This window comes from Notechis scutatus, chromosome 1 (assembly GCF_049901735.1).
Source record: "Notechis scutatus isolate UNSWTSFEM ecotype Mainland chromosome 1, rNotScu1.2, whole genome shotgun sequence".
NCBI lineage: Eukaryota > Metazoa > Chordata > Lepidosauria > Squamata > Elapidae > Notechis > Notechis scutatus.
Genome location: NC_142009.1, coordinates 1,009,015 through 1,026,789, shown reverse-complemented (window position 1 = coordinate 1,026,789; position 17,775 = coordinate 1,009,015). Strand labels below are relative to the sequence as shown.

Here is a 17,775-nt window from a genome sequence, read left to right as displayed (position 1 = left end):
CACACTGCTTCGCTGGCACACCCCTCGCCCTGCCCTACCCGACAGAGGTATCCCCATGCTGGTAAAACCAGGGATGAAAAAATGGTATCCTAGAAGCCGGAAGGCTCCCTGAGGTTTTTTCCCCCGGAAATAACTAGCCCAGGGGTGTCAAACTTGCATTGTCATCTCACGTGGTGTATTGTGTCTCCCCCCGCTAAACGGGTCGGCATGGCCAGCACCTGACGCATCCAGACACCCCTGAACTAGCCTAAGGAATGTGTCAGTCATTTCAGCAAGGCCAAACCTCCTCCTCTTTTGGGGGGAGAGGGAAAGGAGGCGGCTTCCATGGGATCAGGGAAGCTGCCTTCTCTAAGTTGCCATTTGTTGCATCTGCTCTCAGACAGCACTTGGGGCACACACTCTGGGCCTTCCCAATGGTGCTACTCTCTCAAGAGGTGAAATGCTTGATGCTGGGTGATGGCTGAGAGGCTCCCCACTTTTGAAAGGCTTGTGCAGAGAGGGCGCCAAGGTGCAGAATCTTTACACAGTATTTTATTTATCCAACAGACTTGCTGCTCACTCCAAAGGGGAATCCCAAATGAAACTAAAAGGCAAGGATACAGGTCAGACCAGAGGTATGTGATAAGGCATTCACAGACAAAACAAAAAAAGAGCCAAATGTTTCTGAGTGTATGTTAAAATTTCCACACAATCCCTCCAATATTTACTAGCCCGTGGCCTAAAGAAATGAACAAGGTATAAGTTGAGTTGAACACTGAAAGGAAGCAGCTGCTGAGAAAGTCAAGAGGGCGAGAGAAAGGAAGAGGGGAGATGGGGGGAAGAAACACGGCTTGATTTTCAAAGAGGTGCTCTAGCTCAACCTGACCCACTCTGTTTATCTGCTTAGAAGATGGAAGCATCAACCTCAATGTCGCCATCGTCAAGCAGATTGAACGTTCAAGGGTAGAAGAGGGTGTTCTGTATCCAGCCACAAATTTAGATTCACAAATCCTGGCCGAGGCCGTCTAGTGAAATTACAGCCACCAACAGTCCATAAACTCTGCTTTTTCCTGCTACTTGTTCTGCCTGCAACCTCTTGGCTGAATAGGGACCAGGGTAAAGTAGCAGTAGTATTTGGCATTGTTTTAATTTAGGGTTGTTTTATTTAAGTTTAATGTTAATTCCATGCTGTGTTTCAGTAAGAACAATACAGATCCTGTATCTGTGGCTCCAGTCAGATATCCAGTAGTACAAATTAGCTTCAAGTTACACATACTGAACAAAAGAGGTTGAGCTAGCAAAGAGGGCAGGGAAAGGGAGAGAAAAATATTCAACACACATGCAGGCTTTTCAACGCCACCTTCAATGCTCACCTGCTTGGAGGGAAAGTAAAGAGAAGGCAAGAATGAGCAGCCACGGATTGTGAACCGTTACCAGCACCCATCACCTCAGCAGTTTTGGGTTTTCGTTTTGTTTGACAGCAAAACCATTACAAGAACTGTTCCAATGAAACCTGTAACTTCAAGCTAAACGCCCAATTTTAAACACTGGTATAAAATTGTTTAAACAATTATAAAAAATGAAAAATGCCACCATCTGCACTTCACAGTGCAAAATACTTTCCCTAGAATTCTAATGGCTTCCAGATGTTACCTCCAACTGACAGAAGACACACAATAATTCAGAAAAAGCCTCCATGCAGCCAGTCCGGTTAGTGTCTTAAAGAAACTGAAAGCTGGCACCAGTAAAATCCACAGACATTCACTCTTGCCTTTTAAAGAACTTTTCAACTGTGTAAAAAAAAAAAAAAAAACAACAGGGTAGGAACCTAAATTCTGGGGCCCATCACAACGTCAGATAAGATGGCTCCCAGGGAGACTGAGGGACTTTGAGGGAGAAGGGGGCAGAAGGGGGACAAAGATGGGGTCTTTTATTGGCCTTGATGTCTCACTGGGTCTCGTCTTCCACATCCTGCAGTGCTTCTTTACTCTGTTCTTCACCTGGGAAGAAAAATCAACACGGTTAGGCCCTGCAAGAGGGAAGCAGGTGCCACCACCCTGCCTTTAAGGAACACCCACACCCACCCACACACACAAGCAGGGCAGTCCATACAGCCCAAGACACAGCAGAGGGGCAGTGACCAGAAGGCCCAATCAAGGGAGCAACCCCCCCCAAAAGCGTTCTTCTCTTTCCCTTCCACATGGAAACCGGGTGAAGACAAAGGAAGCCATGGCAGGGCCAACATTTCATCCGCAAGACTAGTTAGTTCATCTTGCAAACCTATCCCACTAAGAGCAAATTGTCTATCCCCAAATACAAGCAACTATGGACAAAAACGACTCAGGATCCTTTTGACCACAGATGTTTCCATGCTTCTCGTTAATTTGGAGCCTCCCGATCCAACTGACGCATGCAACAAAGATGGGCTGCTCCACTGCATTCTGCCAAGGGCGAGCTGCCCCTGCCTGGTTCTCTGCGCACAAGCACACAAGTCCCCCTAAGATCAGGAGACCACACGTCTAACACGGCCTGACATGCAGCGGGGTCACATCAACCAGCAGAAAAGCTCGGCTTTCGCCATGCCAGTCCTTTAGACACTTCAGGAATGGTTCTTGTGCCAGTAAAAAGGGAGCCTGTGTACAACCTGCCCTACTTCCTGGTTCAAAGGGAAAAAATTCAGAGGAAAAACAGGCTAAGTTGTGACTTTACCCTTATGGGATGCAACAAAAGGACCGACCATCTCCGAGGGTGTTCAGTCAAGCATCCTGCTTTGGGGGTGGGTGTAAGATGCCAGATCTAATTGTATTCACAGACCTTCACTTGGGGAGGGGGGGGGGAGAGACAAGAGTTGGTGCATAGCCCTGGCATGAGTCAGAGATGCAAGCATAATGCAAGCATGATTAGTGAGTGACAAGGAGGGGAAAAAAGGTATTCTCCAGGGTCATCATGAAGACTTACAAAGTAGAGTATTAGAAAATGAACAGGTGGAGTTCCTTTTAAGAATCTACATAATGGAAAAGGAAGGGAAAAAATAGCAGTTAAGAAAAGGAAACCTATTGAGTTTGACTACGATTAGAAAAAAGCATGAGAAGGGGAGGAACCTCAGCCCAAATGTACATGTTCAGCACTGAAATTGTAAGGCATCAGAAAACAGGAAAGCAACACACACACACACACACACCCAAACAAGGGCCCCTGCATTCTGCCCCCAGCCCCCTCTCTCCTAGAACCCTAAGCCCAACCCTTTAGGACAGGAATTCTGCAAACAGGACAGTAACCAAGAAACCCAATTCTATCTTCTCATCCTGTATTCAACAGCCAGCAAGATACAAATTCCTGCACTTCCCATAGCATCGGGTTTCTGTTGGAGCAGCACAAACCAAGACCGACAGGATTGAATTGTCATGCAGCTTCACTTAGAAAGGGTAATTATTTAGATGCTACTGTTCTTTGTTCTAAGGACTAGCCAGGATTCGGTGTCTGACCTGGAGACCAGCTGACTGGGAACTGTCCACTGAATTCAGCGGCTGGCAACCTTCTAGGTTTGAAAACAGGGAGGGCGGTTGGAGAAAACACGTGCAGAACTTCAGAGGCTGTATAAATACATTCTGCTGCCAAGCAACAGCGTGTTCTCTTTAAGTAAAAGCCACGAGAATTTCCTTCCGGAAGCTTGATGTGCACTTCCTTTCTCTGTGCTGTCTTTGCTGAGACCCCAGTCATCTCTTCAAGGTCTCCCATCCCAAGAAAAGGACAAGACCAAGTACACCTCAGTCTCCTGTTGATGGAGACGGTGTTGGGAAACCAGACTGGCAGGCAAAGAACAAGCTCCCCAGCCTCCCCCAGTTCTCATTTCACCAGGTTTGGGATAGAGAGAGAGAAAAAAATTAATTTTGATGAAACTAACTGGGAAAGAGATGGGACAGACCGGAACAGCGTTAGAAAAGCAAGGAGCCTGTCCTCTCTGTGGTTCGGTATAAAGGAGAAAATGCTCTGCATGTTGGCTGGCAGCATTAAATCTGCAAAGTTCGATATACTCCTAACAGGAGAGCAGAAACCAACTGCTGGCAGCCTGGAGGGTTAGATTGCAATGCAGCCTTACTGTGTGACAGGTCTTCAAGAGGCTGGGGCCAGAATTAAAGCTGCATCAATGGGGAGTGGAATACCGCAGGGGGTACCCTACACCGGGGCCCTCTCGTGTCGAGCGAGGCATCGGTTGCCACTTGCTTTCCAAGCCCAATTCCAGGCACTCATCTTACACGCTTTAGACTCAAAAGGAACTGCAAGACCCACGCAGGGAGTTCTTTGCACTCCTGGGTCCTCAGCGGAAACCCTTTGCGGCCATTTCCAGGGGCGTATTTAGGAAGCCATTTTCTTTTTGACATGGCGGGTCCCATGCTATGGAATCAACTGCCCACAGAGAGCTTAAAATCTACTTTTTTAAAAAGAATTTCAGACATTGTACTGCTTTGTTTCAAAGTTTCCAAAGTGATAAATGCTCTTACATCTTTATATGCAATATACATAGTCTTGTGAACTGCCTCAAGCTATTGGAATGAGTGTCAGCTAAATGTAAGAACAATTACAGCAATAAACCCTGCTCATTATAGACACTATATGGGACCCAAGGGAAAAGAGATGAAAGAACTTTAGATGGTCAGCTTCCTATCAGATCAAAACTACGATCCTCACCGCTATATACATGGGATAGTAATCTGGTTTCTCACCAGAGCTGTTTGGTGAACTTTAACATTTCACCTTCCAAGTAATTTATCTCAAAGTCAGCTTCAAATTTCAAATAACACAACTTGCTTATTCGCCTACCAGATTTTCTTCTCAAAAGTGCTGTGAGTCCTATGCTTATCTATTTATAATTCTGTCCCCTGCTATTCAATGGGACCTTCTTGGAAGTATGTTTAAATTTAACCTTTACCTCATGATACATCTTGCCTGTTACTTTTAAATGAGTGCAGAGCACCAGACAAAAAAGCTCTGAAAGAGACATAATCCTGCAGTGCAAAAAATACATGAAACCACGCACAATCCAGGAAAACACAACATACACACAAAAATGTTTGTGAACCTTTTAGAACATTCAATATTTCTGCCTGAATATGATCTAAAACATATCTTTTCCACACAAGTCCTAGAACTAGACAAAAAAACGCCAAATAAATGTCAAAAACATACTCTGTTCATTTATTCACTGAAGAAAATTATCTAAAGTTCCATATTTATGTGTGGGGAAAAGTGTATCTCTAGGGCAGAGGTCTTCAAACTTGGCAACTTTAAGACTTGTGGACTTCAACTCCCAGAATTCCTCCTCCAGTCATGTTAGCTGATGAATTCTGGGAGTGGAAGTCCACAAGTCTTAACTTACCAAGTTTGAAGACCCTTGCTCTAGGGCTACCAGCTCATTTGAAGGGGAAATTAAGAGCCAGGGATTTCAATCAATGGGGTGATGATGATCAGGTATAAGTGTGGGAAGTCCTGCCTTACCCAGAGTACAGGATTCTGGGTATTGTCCCAGGGGAGGCAACTGCTCTATTGTTTTTCTTTGAAGATGTTTCGCTTCTCATCCGAGCAACTTCTTCAGCTCTGACTGCATGGTAGGGAAAGGAAGGATTCCATCCAGTCAGAGCTGAAGAAGCTTCCTGGATGAGAAGTGAAACGTCTTCAAAGGAAAAGAAGGAAGACCAGTTGCTTCCTGAAAAAACACCTTTGGACAAACCATGACCTGGATGACTGAGAATCTCCATAGACAATTCTGGGTATTCACTTTCTAAGCCTGATCTTCACAACAAGCAATTTATGTTGAAGTGTGCCACGGCTTGAACAAAGGAGATTTTTGAGTATTTCCAAAAAAAAAAACCAAAAAAAAAAACAGGTGTTGATGTTGAGCAGACAAGAAAAGGTTGCAAAATCATTTCCAGAGAGTTTGGACTCTACCAATCTGCTGTCAGGCAATCTGTACCTAAGAAGGCAAGTCAACACCATTGTTGCCCACCCCAGGAGCGTCTGACCAACCAGGATCACACCAAGAGCAAGACCTGTAATATTTGGGAGTCTCCAAGAACCCCGATAGGGACTGAAGGCCTCTCCTGCATTGACGAGTGAGTGTCCATGTTGGTGAGGCCACCATTGAAACACTTGAGAACAATGGTGTGTGGGGCAGGGTTGCAAGAAGAAAGCCCCTTGTCTCCAAAAGGACACTGCTGCCCGCCTACAGTTTGCGGAAGGCCACGCAGGCGAGCCAGAAGGCTGTTGGGGGAGCCTCCTGTGGAACACACCAGTCGTACAATCGAAGAATGGTTACAGCAGAAGGAAATTAATGTTTGGTAGTGGCCAAGCCAAAGTCCAGACCTTCATCCTATAGAAATGTTGTGGGAGGGCTTAAATCAGGCGGTTCAAGCAGCTCACCAGCCCCCCCCCCCCCCAAGTTCAATCTCTTCTGTAAGGATGGGGGTGGGTGGGTTGAGAATGCCAAAATCCCTCCAAGCCGATGGGCAGGGACTGACTAACTGTCCCTGGAAAGTCATTGCAGTTATTGCTGCTGGGGGCGGGGGGCGCTGAACACCAGTTCCTAAAAAGAAAGGTTCACATATAAAATAGGTAGCTTTGGGTTTTCTCAATGAAGAAATGGCCAAATATAATGTTTTGGTTCATTTGTTTTAAGTGAGTAATCTTATCTAGCATTAGGACTTCTGGGAAGTCACATTTTAAGTCATCTTTGTGTAGAAATATTGGAAATCCAGAAGGTTCACAAACTTTTAACCATTACTATTCAACTGCCAATCGATGCTTTAATTAGCAAAAATTTATCAATGCTCAGGAGAGGAATGAATTCCAAGAGAAATTAGGCTTGAAGGATTTAAAATCATCTTTTAGATATTAATACAGTGGCTGAAAATAATAGTTTACATTAATGGCTCGAGATCCTTCCCCCTACAGTACCCATTTCTCCAATTTTGAAATTACATTGTAAGAAAGGTGTTCTATACATTTTAACAGATAACAGATAATCAGAGTTGGAAGGGACCTTGTAAGTCATCTAGTCCAACCCCCTGCCCAAGCGGGAGACCCTACACCATTTCTGACAAATGGCAGTCCAATCTCTTCTTGAAAGTCTCAAGTGATGGCGCTCCCACAACTTCCGAGGGCAAGCTGTTCCATTGGTTGATTGTTTTAGAACCCATGGCCAAACCGAGAATCGATTGCAATTGTAAAAAACAAAAATAAAGGGCTCTCCGGAGACTATCAATCTCCACGCAGCTGGAAGAACTTTGGAATTAATCAGGCAACTAGAGGGGCGGTATGCTTATAAGGATCTAGCACTACATCCTTGTATGAGAGTCATTCAACCAAGGTAAAATGAAGTAGTTTGCAGAATCCTCCCCCCCCACCCCAAAAAAACCTGTTTATTGGCGTCTAAATACTTGGCCAAAGTCAGACTGCGCGGATCTTAAGAACAAGCCCATGGCTGACAGCAGCTTCAGGTGCAAGCAAGGAGAGGGCGGGGTGCTTAAGCCCTGACAGTTCCTCTGGGTGTCTGCTGAACAGGGAGCTCTTTTCCCCATTGGTGAACCGCAAACCCCAATATACTCCATATATAAAGGACTCTCCGGGGTTGGTCCCTCTGCCGGAGACAACAACGCCACGGAGGGAAAGAAGCTATCTTTCATTTCACTCCCTACCCAGCCCTTGGCTGCCTAGACTTCCACACGGGGATATGTTCCTATTCCATTATGGTGTGCCATGAGGTCACGGGGCAGCGCTGGACCTGCCGGGCCTACTCACCGTCACCCTGCATGTCTGAAGTCCATAGTGTCAGGTTATCACGTAACAACTGCATGATAAGCGTAGAATCCTTGTAACTTTCTTCGCTCAGCGTATCCAGTTCTGCAATTGCGTCATCGAAAGCGGCTTTTGCCAACCTATAACCAGAGGATGACTATAGTAGCAAAACATGTCAAGGGAACCAATTGCTCCTGCCTGGCAATAACTGCCCCCGGGCTCTGCAGCAGTCTCCCTTTCCAGAGCCGGCTTGGTCCCCTGACACAATACCTACGGAGGGAACACCTTTGGGGGAACTCTGACCTTTCCTTCCTCCTCCTCCTCCTCTCCTCTGGTATTCCAGACCGATCCAAGGATGGCAACAGTCTGGAGTTCCCTGAGACACTCATTCACAGAGGGCTTTAAGGCAGGGATCCCCAACCTTTTGAGCGCCGGCCCGGTTCCGACATCAGCTGGGCGCCGCGGCCCGGTATCAGCGTCAACTGGGCGCCGCCATCTTTTTATGACGGCGCTTCCGGTGATGTCATCGAGCGGTTTCGTCATAAAAGATGGCGGCTTAGCTTCTGGTGAGCTTTTTCGGGTGAAATGGCTTTCTACCGGAAAAGCTCATCGAAAGCGCTGGCGCCTCATCTTTATATTTAAAACAGCGCCCGGTGAGCTTTCTACCCGGAAAAGCTCACCAGAAGCGCTTTACCAAAAAGATGGCGGCGCCCAGCAACCAGCGCCCGGTAAGGGTTGTTCCGCGGCCGTACCGGTCCGCGGACCGGCGGTTGGGGACCCCTGCTTTAAGGGACGAGGCTTCCTAGTAACTCCACTTTCTTTTATTAGTCTGTATGCCTCACTTACCTGCAGGCACGATCAGGAGAATTAAGAATTTCATAGTAGAAAACAGAGAAGTTGAGGGCAAGTCCTAAGCGGATGGGATGTGTTGGAGGAAGTTCTGTCATTGCGATATCACTAGCAGCTTTATAAGCCACCAAGCTGTTCTCGGCAGCTTCCTTTCGGTCATTTCCTGTGGCGAACTCAGCGAGATACCTGTGGTAGTCCCCTTTCCTGGACAAGGGAATAAAAAGCAATCAAGAGCAAGCCCAGACCTTGGATGCGCAAGACGACTTATTGCTGCAGTGGATTTCAATCTCTTTGGGCTGCTGTTATTTCTAACTAATGGGATAAAAGAGTTGAATTGTAATATTTTAAACCTGCCCACTTGCTCCCCGAGATTTGTGCAGCACCCCCCTCCCTGCATAGTGTATTTCAAAAGCCCCCAAGATCTGGCTCTTCGCTGAAGCCTTTGGCAAATATGATTGAAATTTCACTGAGAGTCAGGAGGCACATTAATTTAATAAATCGTCATTATTCTTATGTTAACCTGCTATATTTGCTTGGCACAATGTGAGATTCTTATGGATCATAATTTGCCAAGAATTAAGTCAGGCTCCCATATATGATTACTGCACTCTAAATTTTCCACCCACCAAGAAGCATCTAAATATTCCATTGCAATAAAAATGAGGCAGAAGGGGAGGGGAAGCAGGGCGAATCTGTCAACTGAAAGACCAAATTTCATTTTTTCACCACTGATTATAAGGTTAAACTTTTAAAATAATAAATAGATCTGATTAAAGCTGTTTGCCCAAAGTGAACATCTTAGCTCATTTCTCTCTTTGCAGGGAAAATGGAAACCAGTTACTTATTTCAGTTCAATTCCTCTTCCGTTGAAAAGGAAGCTTATGCCATTTAATAACAAGAAGCAAACAAGCTGCATAGTGACACATTTCCCCAAACCCTAGCTTATGCTTCTGTGTAAAACCTATTGTGGAGTTAAAAGGGCTTTCTGCATAAAAAGAATCAATGCAATCAGTTCTCAAAATAAGAAATATTTATGCTATTCCTACTACTACGCGTTTCATCTTGAAATTCAGATGAAAATGAATTGCTCGAACCTGTCCAGCAACTACCAGATTTTGCTTCAAGCCACTCATCCTGGTCGCTTCCTATCTGTTTCCCCTTTTTCTTTCTCTCGGGTACAGATGGCCAGGCTAGAAGAAAGATTTAATACTGGAAAGGAGGAAAATGACAAACTTATCCAAGGCAGAAATTCTTCTAACTATGGCTCAAAGGACCCTATATATAGAAGTAGTGGTCAGATTTGCAAGAGTTAGTAAAACTTAAGTTCCATACTCAAATATTTGATTAAAAGACCACCCTTTTAGTTTAAGACTGCAATGTTACCTTATGCAGAGTACTTATACAAAACTATCGTGCTTCCCTTCATAAATCACATTATAATCCATCTAATTGGTATAGATTTGCATGATTGCAAAGTTCATGCAATGAATGATTGCAAAGTTCCTAAAAGATAAGTTGGGAGCAGACCCAGGACACCCTCTTTGAGGGCTAAAATAAGAGCATGAACACCCACAAAGTTAGGGCAACAACCCTCCCCCCCCAAAAAAAAAAAACAGGATGCAATTAGGAACTGACTGGCTTATTTAGGTTGAAAAACAGATACATGATGTGAAGAATGCAGGACTGGTTTCTTTATTCTTTTGCTTCTCCATTCTGCTTGTTTTCCTGCCTAGCTAGATGCAAGCTCTGCTCATTTTCTTACCTCCATGGGTGTTCAAGGTCTTCATCATGGTAGAAAAAAATTACTTTTCATCATTCAGATTTGTTTCTTAGGATAGAGAGGATTTCCACAAATAAGCAGTTTAGTTAAGGCACACACTCTTCCACACACCCTATGCCTGCAATCTGGTACCTACATTTTATAATAGAAAACCTTCGATTCACCAGTATTGGCTGCTGGAATGAGGTGTTTGTCCAGTACATCCAGAATATCACAACAGATTAGTTTCAATTCAGTCTCAACCTTGGAAGGGGGAAAAAGTTTGTAGAAAGAGTTTAATCAAAGCATTTGAAGCTGAATTCAACTAACAATGTATGAGAAAAATAACTGCCAGTCAAATAATGCCCAATATATTCTCCTGCCTGTCAAAGGGACAGCTTTGGAAAAGGATGCTCTCCCCACTCCCCCCTGCTGATCTAGTCACAGCTGGCGGCTCCAGCCTGGCTCCAGCATTAGGCGGCTAACAACCTCCCCTTCCCCCCACCCAGCAGCACCTACAGGAGAAGGTGGGGAAACTAGATGGGAACATATTTCCTCTCTACACTATTAAAACTCCCACTTCTGTAACCGTATGCATATCGTAGGGCAACAATTTTTGAACCAAAATATCTCAAGTCAGCCAACTTATAGAATGAATCCAAAAATCTGGGACGCATGACTTCCGTGGAACTGAAATTTGGAAAACTTTATAAAAATTTTATGACATAAAATTATCATAAAGCAATTTATGACATAATACAAAATGTCATAAAATTTCTATTTCATGGCAGTTCTACTCTGAGCATATCCCATCTTTTCAAACTAAGGCAGGATGTTCTGTCCTTGTCGAAAGCGTTGAGGAATCCGGCAAGGAAATATCTCTGAAAGGATGAGCCAACGGGCCACATGGGTTGCCTAATCTTTCCATTCTGGACGTGCTGCCATGACACCCCATTCTCTCTACCATGGAAAAAAGGGGTTCTTCGTGACCAACTGGTTCTTCTTGTACTAAAACCAGGGCTCTGAGAAAGCAATGGTTGGATTTATTCCTGGGCACCGATTTCACCAGATGGCATATTGATCCCAACATGTAAAGGTGCCACAAACTCTGGCCAAGTCTCCCAGATAACCATCCCTTATACCTTGAGGAGAAGAGCAGGGCACCTTGATACGAGGCAGCTCTGTGACTGAGATCTAGCATGTTCCAGTGGAGAGACTGCCCATCACCGTATTACATCTGCATGGATATACTACACCCCCACCGAACATTTTTTTCTATTAGAAACTGAAGATAGAATAGAATTCTTTTATTGGCCAAGCGTGAATGGATTGGTGCAAATGCTCTCAGTGTACATAAAAAGATACATTAATTCATCAAGAGTCAAGTATCATAAGATGCAACACTTAACAATAGTCACAGGGTACAAATAGGGTACAAATAAGCAATCAAGTCATACTAGGAAACAGTCAATAAAAATTTGTTAGGATACAAGCAACAAGGTTACAATCATATAGTCGTAAGTGGGAGGAGATGGGTGAAAGGAAGGATGGGAGGATTAATAGCAATAGTAATGCAGACTTAGTAAATAGTTGATAGTTAAAATATCTGGAAAGCCTTTAAGAGGATGCACATCCACAGCGTTCCCGTTCATCAGGGCAAGTGATCAAGGCATGCAGAGCTCCTATACAGCTCTATTGCACTGACATGGATCTCTGCATTCCTTTCACAGAAAGAAAGCTCAGATTTTGCCTCAAAATCAAGTCCAGGGAGCCCTTCACCAGATTCCAAACCTAAGAGGCCATGACTCTAACCCCAGAAGCGTGTATACAACACACACACAAGCCTGAATGGCCCCTGCAAAGCCTAAGTGATCGTGGCAGCCTCCAATGAAGACCAGTCCTCCTAGGCTGAACCACCTCAACATGGAAAGTTGCATTATTTAGAATAAAAGGACTGCCAATGTTGTTAAGTGTCCAGATTGAAGCTTAAATTATATATGATTAAAAAAATTCAAATATATTTGTGAAGTTCAATAGTTTCTCATTAGCATGCTTAGAGGTATTCTTGTGAAAACGACGATTGAGGACAGGCTTAAGGAAGCAGAGAACAGCAGCTATTATGTGTGCATTTCAGTTTTGAGTTTCTGGAATCAGACACTAATGGGTCAATTTGGCTTGACCCAGCTATGGGGGTGCAATTGTTTAGAATTTTGCCTTCAGTGCCATATAGCACTTTTTAGGATTCGTAAACTTAAGTACAGTTTGCACAGAGGAAAGGTACAAAGAATCTATCAATAGGCTGAGAAACTATATAGTTCTATGTATCTCGATTTCTACTTAAAGCCCCCAAAACTTCATATGTATTGAGAATCTGCCTTACAATAATAAAGACATCCCATTCCCTGGATCTATTTTAAGAATCTGAGAGTGCCTCCTTCCCCAAGAGTTAATGGTTGCCTCTCCTAAGCTAACTCAGTAACTGAAATGGAACTTAAAATCCCATTTATAAACGAGCAAAACTTATGAAATAGTGTTACGGTGTGAAATGCTCTTATTTCCTTCCATCTCTCTCCCGTCCTCAACGGTTATTCCATAGTCGGTAAATGTGTTCAAGTCAAGTGAATAATTCAGTTTCACCCACGCACAGAGCTATGCTCAAAGGACTCTTTCGGCAACTCAGTGCAGTTTACTAGACCACTGGAAAGAGGATACATGTTGGAGACACATTCCAAAGCCTCCAGACTCTGCAGCTTCTTTCCACAGCAATCTATGCCCGTCTTCAGAAATAGAGCCATTCAGTCCATTGGGAGGAGGAAGAGAAAAGAGCTGGGCCAGAATGCCACAAGAGCTACAAATGCTGTGGTGCACACACCCAGGACAGTAGAAGGAAATGGGATAAAAAGGTACCTCTACTCCACCCAGATGTCACTGCTAAACAAACCTTGCAAAACAAAACACAGCCACTTCCAAGCACGATTCTGGGGACTGAGGAAGTACAATTGCAGCACTCACCATTTGCCGATACTCCCGGATCATCTTCAATTTGTCTTCCCCACCTTTGTTCTCTTCCTTCTGCTCAATGCTACTGATTATTCTCCAGGAGGCTCTTCTGGCACCAATCACATTTTTATATGCAACAGAGAGCAAGTTTCTTTCCTCGACTGTCAGCTCCACATCCATTCCAGCCACTTTCTTCATTGATTCAACCATTTCTAAAATAGATATACACAACACAGAGACTTATGTCAGATTTCTCATGCCAAATATGGGAATAAACTTTATGGTCATCCAACAAAAATGAAACCAATATTGACAGTTCAAACCCAGAAACTTACCCTGATCCGTGTGTGTGACTATCAGACAAACCAGGCTGCAATGCCAAAAGCAGCAGGCCCCCATGGGAGCAAATATAAATGCACGTAGCAAAACTTTTTATGACAGATTAATCGAAGCCTTCCAAAGAACCATTGCTGCACCAATGCTGAGCAGTCCTGGAAAACAAAGCTGCAGCCGTGGCAACCAGAGCTCTGAATGGCTGAGATTCCAAATGCAGCCAGCTCCACTGACTGCTTCTTGCAAATTCTTGCAATCATCTGAAGACCTTCTCCCTTGTACAGTAGCATGAAGAAATGGGGCTAACAAATGCTATAGGAAAGTATGGAGGACACAGAAGGGAACCTCCCGACACAAGAGGAGGACTGCTTAGCAAATGAAATTCAGACACCCATTTATATCAAGCCATGAGCATTTCACTTGCCCATTCCACTAGAGGAATGTGGCCCTCTGGGCAGAGCTAGCCTTCAAGCTTATATTCAAGATAACCAGTCAAGATGATCACCCATGGCTGGGCTTTCCAGCAATATTACATCCCATACTTTTTGGGCATGAATCAAGTCAATATGTTAAAATTATTAGATTAACAACCTGCTTTTTTCATATTTAATCCGAAGCAGTGAAAATACCTAATACATAACAACATGGCCTGGAGATCTGGCTTGGCAGGAGGACAGCTGAAAGGGATTTGGGTGTGATGCATTAATAACTGAGCAGGTTCCAGATAATGGACAGTAACCATTCCCCTCTACTCTGCCCTGGATAGACCCCACCTGGGGTTCTGGGTCTAGTTCTATGAACCATGGTTCAAAAAGAACAGCAGGAAATTAAGAGCTTGGAAGATGATGATCAAGGTAGTGAATGGCTGGAAAACCAAACCTCATGAAGAAGAGTTACAAATTCTGGTTTTTTAACCCATAGAAGAGAAAACCGAAGGGAGACATAATAGCAGTTGTGGAACCTCGGAGGGATTGCCACACAGATGCGTTGGAGCGATTCTTTGTTGCCCCAGAAGTAATGGATTCAATTTAAAGGAAATAAGTTCAGCCTAGATGTTAGCAGAAACTTCTGGGTTGCATGAACTATGTCAGTCAGTGGAAGAGACGGCCACATGAAGCAACGTCTTTGAGAGGATGACTGGTCCTCTGCCAATGATGCCTTGATGGGTCTCATACTGAGCAAAGGACTGGATTTGATGCGTCTAAGGTCCCTTAACAAGCCCATGAACACGATCATCTCTCCCAATATTTTGATACTTTTCATTGAGACCCCACTCATGATATGTCCTCTTCTAGGAACCTAATCCAACACAGAACATGTTCAGCACCAGTTCAAACCATTCCGCATCTCCCAAGTATTGCAGAATTTAAATACTAAGGTAAGCCCTTCTGATATCTAGAGCCACTTCAACATCTGAGTGATGCAAACATACCCAGGTTTTGTCCATTAAAATGTGTTTTCAGAATGTGTCTTTAATTCTATTTTACAACTGTCAACATTTTACAATTTATCATTTTAAATGGGAAACACATGCAAACGAAATACAGTATCCAGTATTTAGGGGTTCCAAAATCCATACAGGATTCTGACCCTTTCCTGGCTTAGATCCAACATATGGGAATCACTGTTCCTAATTTCATATTTTATTGCTGTGTTTACACTTAGTACTGTTGATTTTATTACGTTCTTTGTAAGGTCTATGCCCAGAGAATATGTGAACTGTATGGACCGACATACTCTTGGGGTACTTGACATATTTAGTTTACTTTATTGTCATTGCACCTAGTACAACAAAATTAAATGCAATTAAATGAGGGGAACAGGAGCACCAAGACCACACTGTTCTTTTGCTTGTTCCCATGTATGTTGTGAAGTGGGGGTGGGTGGCACCCAAAATGAGTGTTGTTCCCTTATGAGAAGGCCAGCAATCTCCTCCCAGGTAGCTTGCTGGCCTGCTCACCCACAGGCTTTTGCTGATAGAGAAAATAAAAACAAATAATCGGAGTTTAGTCCATCAACTGGGTTTGTCTCCTGTTCTTGTTCCCCCCCCCCCCCACCAATGTGGCTTTGCCTTTTTCCAGCTTTCCTAGATCCCGACCTGCTAGGTAGGGAGCCCCCAAGGCCAGAGAGATGCTGGGGGACAGCAATCGACGTATTCTTGTGGCATTCCGAGAAGGAACAGTGCACTATTAGCGATTGCGCGCGCGCGCGTTATTCCTATTTGGGAGAAAAGGAGCAATTTCAACGCTGGTGCAACGCTGGAACCAGAGGAGGGAAATAAGGCAAGCGGCCGCCGCGGGAGGAAGCAGGCGGGGAGGGACAGATCGGTCGAGGCGCCGGCCTCTGCCTGACGCAGCCCGGCCTCTCCTGCCCGGCATGTGAGCCGAGCGAGGCCGTCGCGCTCCTTCACTTACTCGGCGCTTCCGGGCTCGGCCCTTTGGGGGGCCCCCGCCCTTTTTCCCCCCCGAGAGAGGCCGCACCCCAGCTTCGGCGGCCCTCCGCCCCCTCCCACCGCGGCCTTGGGGAGGGTCGCCCGGGGCTCACCCCCCGAGGGCTGGAGCGGCTCTGCGCGGGTGAGGGGGCGCCTCCTCTAATTCCCCCCTGGCCTGCGGGGGGCCTTCTTCCGCCTCCTCCCCCACTGCCGCCGCCTGAGCGCGCGGCCGCCATTTTGTCTGCGCCCCCGCCCGGCGCTCCCGCCCTGCTTCCTCCGCCTCCCTGGCCGCCCGCGCCGCCATTTTGTCGCCGCTGCCCCGCCGCCCGGCTCCGGTCCGCTGCCGGCCGCCTCTCTTTGTCCCGGCCCGGTGGCCGCAGCCTCGCCCCCGCCTGGCGCTCTGCCCTGCCCGCCCCTCCCTGCTCGTCTCCCGCCGCCGCCCCGCGCACCATCGTAGCGCTCGGCCTGCTCGGCCAGCTTAGCCTGGTAGACGAGGTCCTCCCGGTCGTCCATGTCCGTGGGGCGAGGGCGAGGGCGGCGACGCGGGACGGATGGAGACCGATGGTCCGGCGGCGGGGGGCTCAGCCACGATCAGCTCTCGCTGCTCTCCGGGCAAAGATGGCGGCGACACCTCCTCCCGCTACATCCGGGCAGTGCGAGCGCCGCGCGCAGGCGCCGCCACGCCCCCTCGCCCTCCCTAGCAACGGCTGGCCCTTGGCAACCGCCGGGCGGACGCAGGCGGCGTCGCTGTTTCCCGCCGAGGCAGGCGCTCTGCACCGGCTCAGAGAAGCATGGGGCGGGGAGGGGCGGGTACGGAGCCAGCAAGCCTGGCGGAAGAAGCGCCGGGAGCCTCCCCTTCTTCGGGGCGCCTTGCCCGAGGGAGCGGCGTCTCCTGGCGGGGCGACTCCTGCGCTGAGAGGGCCGGGCCCTCGACCCCCACCCGGCGGGGCCTCGCGTGGACGCGCCCGGCCTTGGCAGAACTCGGTGCCCTCCAGGCCGCCCGTCCCCAGCAGAGCCGGACGCTGCTGCTCCCCTTCTCTCGCCGCCTCCCCTCTGACCGCTCCTCCAGCTTTGTTCGTCGGCCAACTTTCTAAGCCGCTTTGGCCCCCTTCCTCTGAGGGGGACCCGACCCAACCCCGCGCGCTTCTCCGGCAGCTGCAGCCCCTCGTGGCCCACTTTTCCCTTCAGGAGGTGGAGGAGAACTTCAGGCGGCCCTTGGCCAACGAAAGAGAAAAGTTCAGGCTAATGTGTTTTTGTCAAAGCCTGGCCCGACCCTGTTAATTGGAGCAGGCCTAGCCCGATGCTCCTAAATGCCCAGCCTGCCAGTCTTTCTGAGGACTTTGACCAGGACGGACATTAAATGGGCAGTCCAGGTCTTCCTCCTTCCCCTTTTGGAAGACACTGAAGACCCATCTTCTGGAACCTCTTGGGTCCTCCAGGAGCTCTCTGAGACTACTGCTGCTCATTTAACAATGGCAGTTGAGATGCGCATTCCAGTCGCTAAATAGCATATTGTAAAGCATGACATCACATGCTTTGCAATAGAAATTCCAGATTTTAGTTGCCGTTGTTGAGCGAATCCTGTGCTGCTGTGGAGCAAGGGCTTTGTGTGGTTGCCACTGGCAACCTCCTA

General features: G+C 46.7%; 1 protein-coding gene across 2 annotated transcripts; it reads right to left on the bottom strand.

Moving 5' to 3' along the window:
- Positions 1 to 511: 511 nt before the first annotated feature.
- YWHAE (tyrosine 3-monooxygenase/tryptophan 5-monooxygenase activation protein epsilon) lies at positions 512 to 16,799 on the bottom strand. Of its 2 annotated transcripts, XM_087955438.1 has the most exons (7): positions 16,592 to 16,799; positions 13,391 to 13,590; positions 10,536 to 10,642; positions 8,617 to 8,823; positions 7,774 to 7,910; positions 2,938 to 2,983; positions 512 to 1,979 (listed from the first exon to the last, which is right to left on the bottom strand). In XM_087955438.1, exons 1-6 carry the CDS (start codon positions 16,653 to 16,655, stop codon positions 2,976 to 2,978), a joined length of 723 nt encoding a protein of 240 aa, XP_087811564.1. In that variant the 5' UTR covers positions 16,656 to 16,799; the 3' UTR covers positions 512 to 1,979; positions 2,938 to 2,975. The 2 variants fall into 2 exon arrangements, with proteins under 2 accessions (XP_087811564.1, XP_026544721.1); XM_026688936.2 differs by lacking the exon at positions 2,938 to 2,983.
- Positions 16,800 to 17,775: the final 976 nt, after the last annotated feature.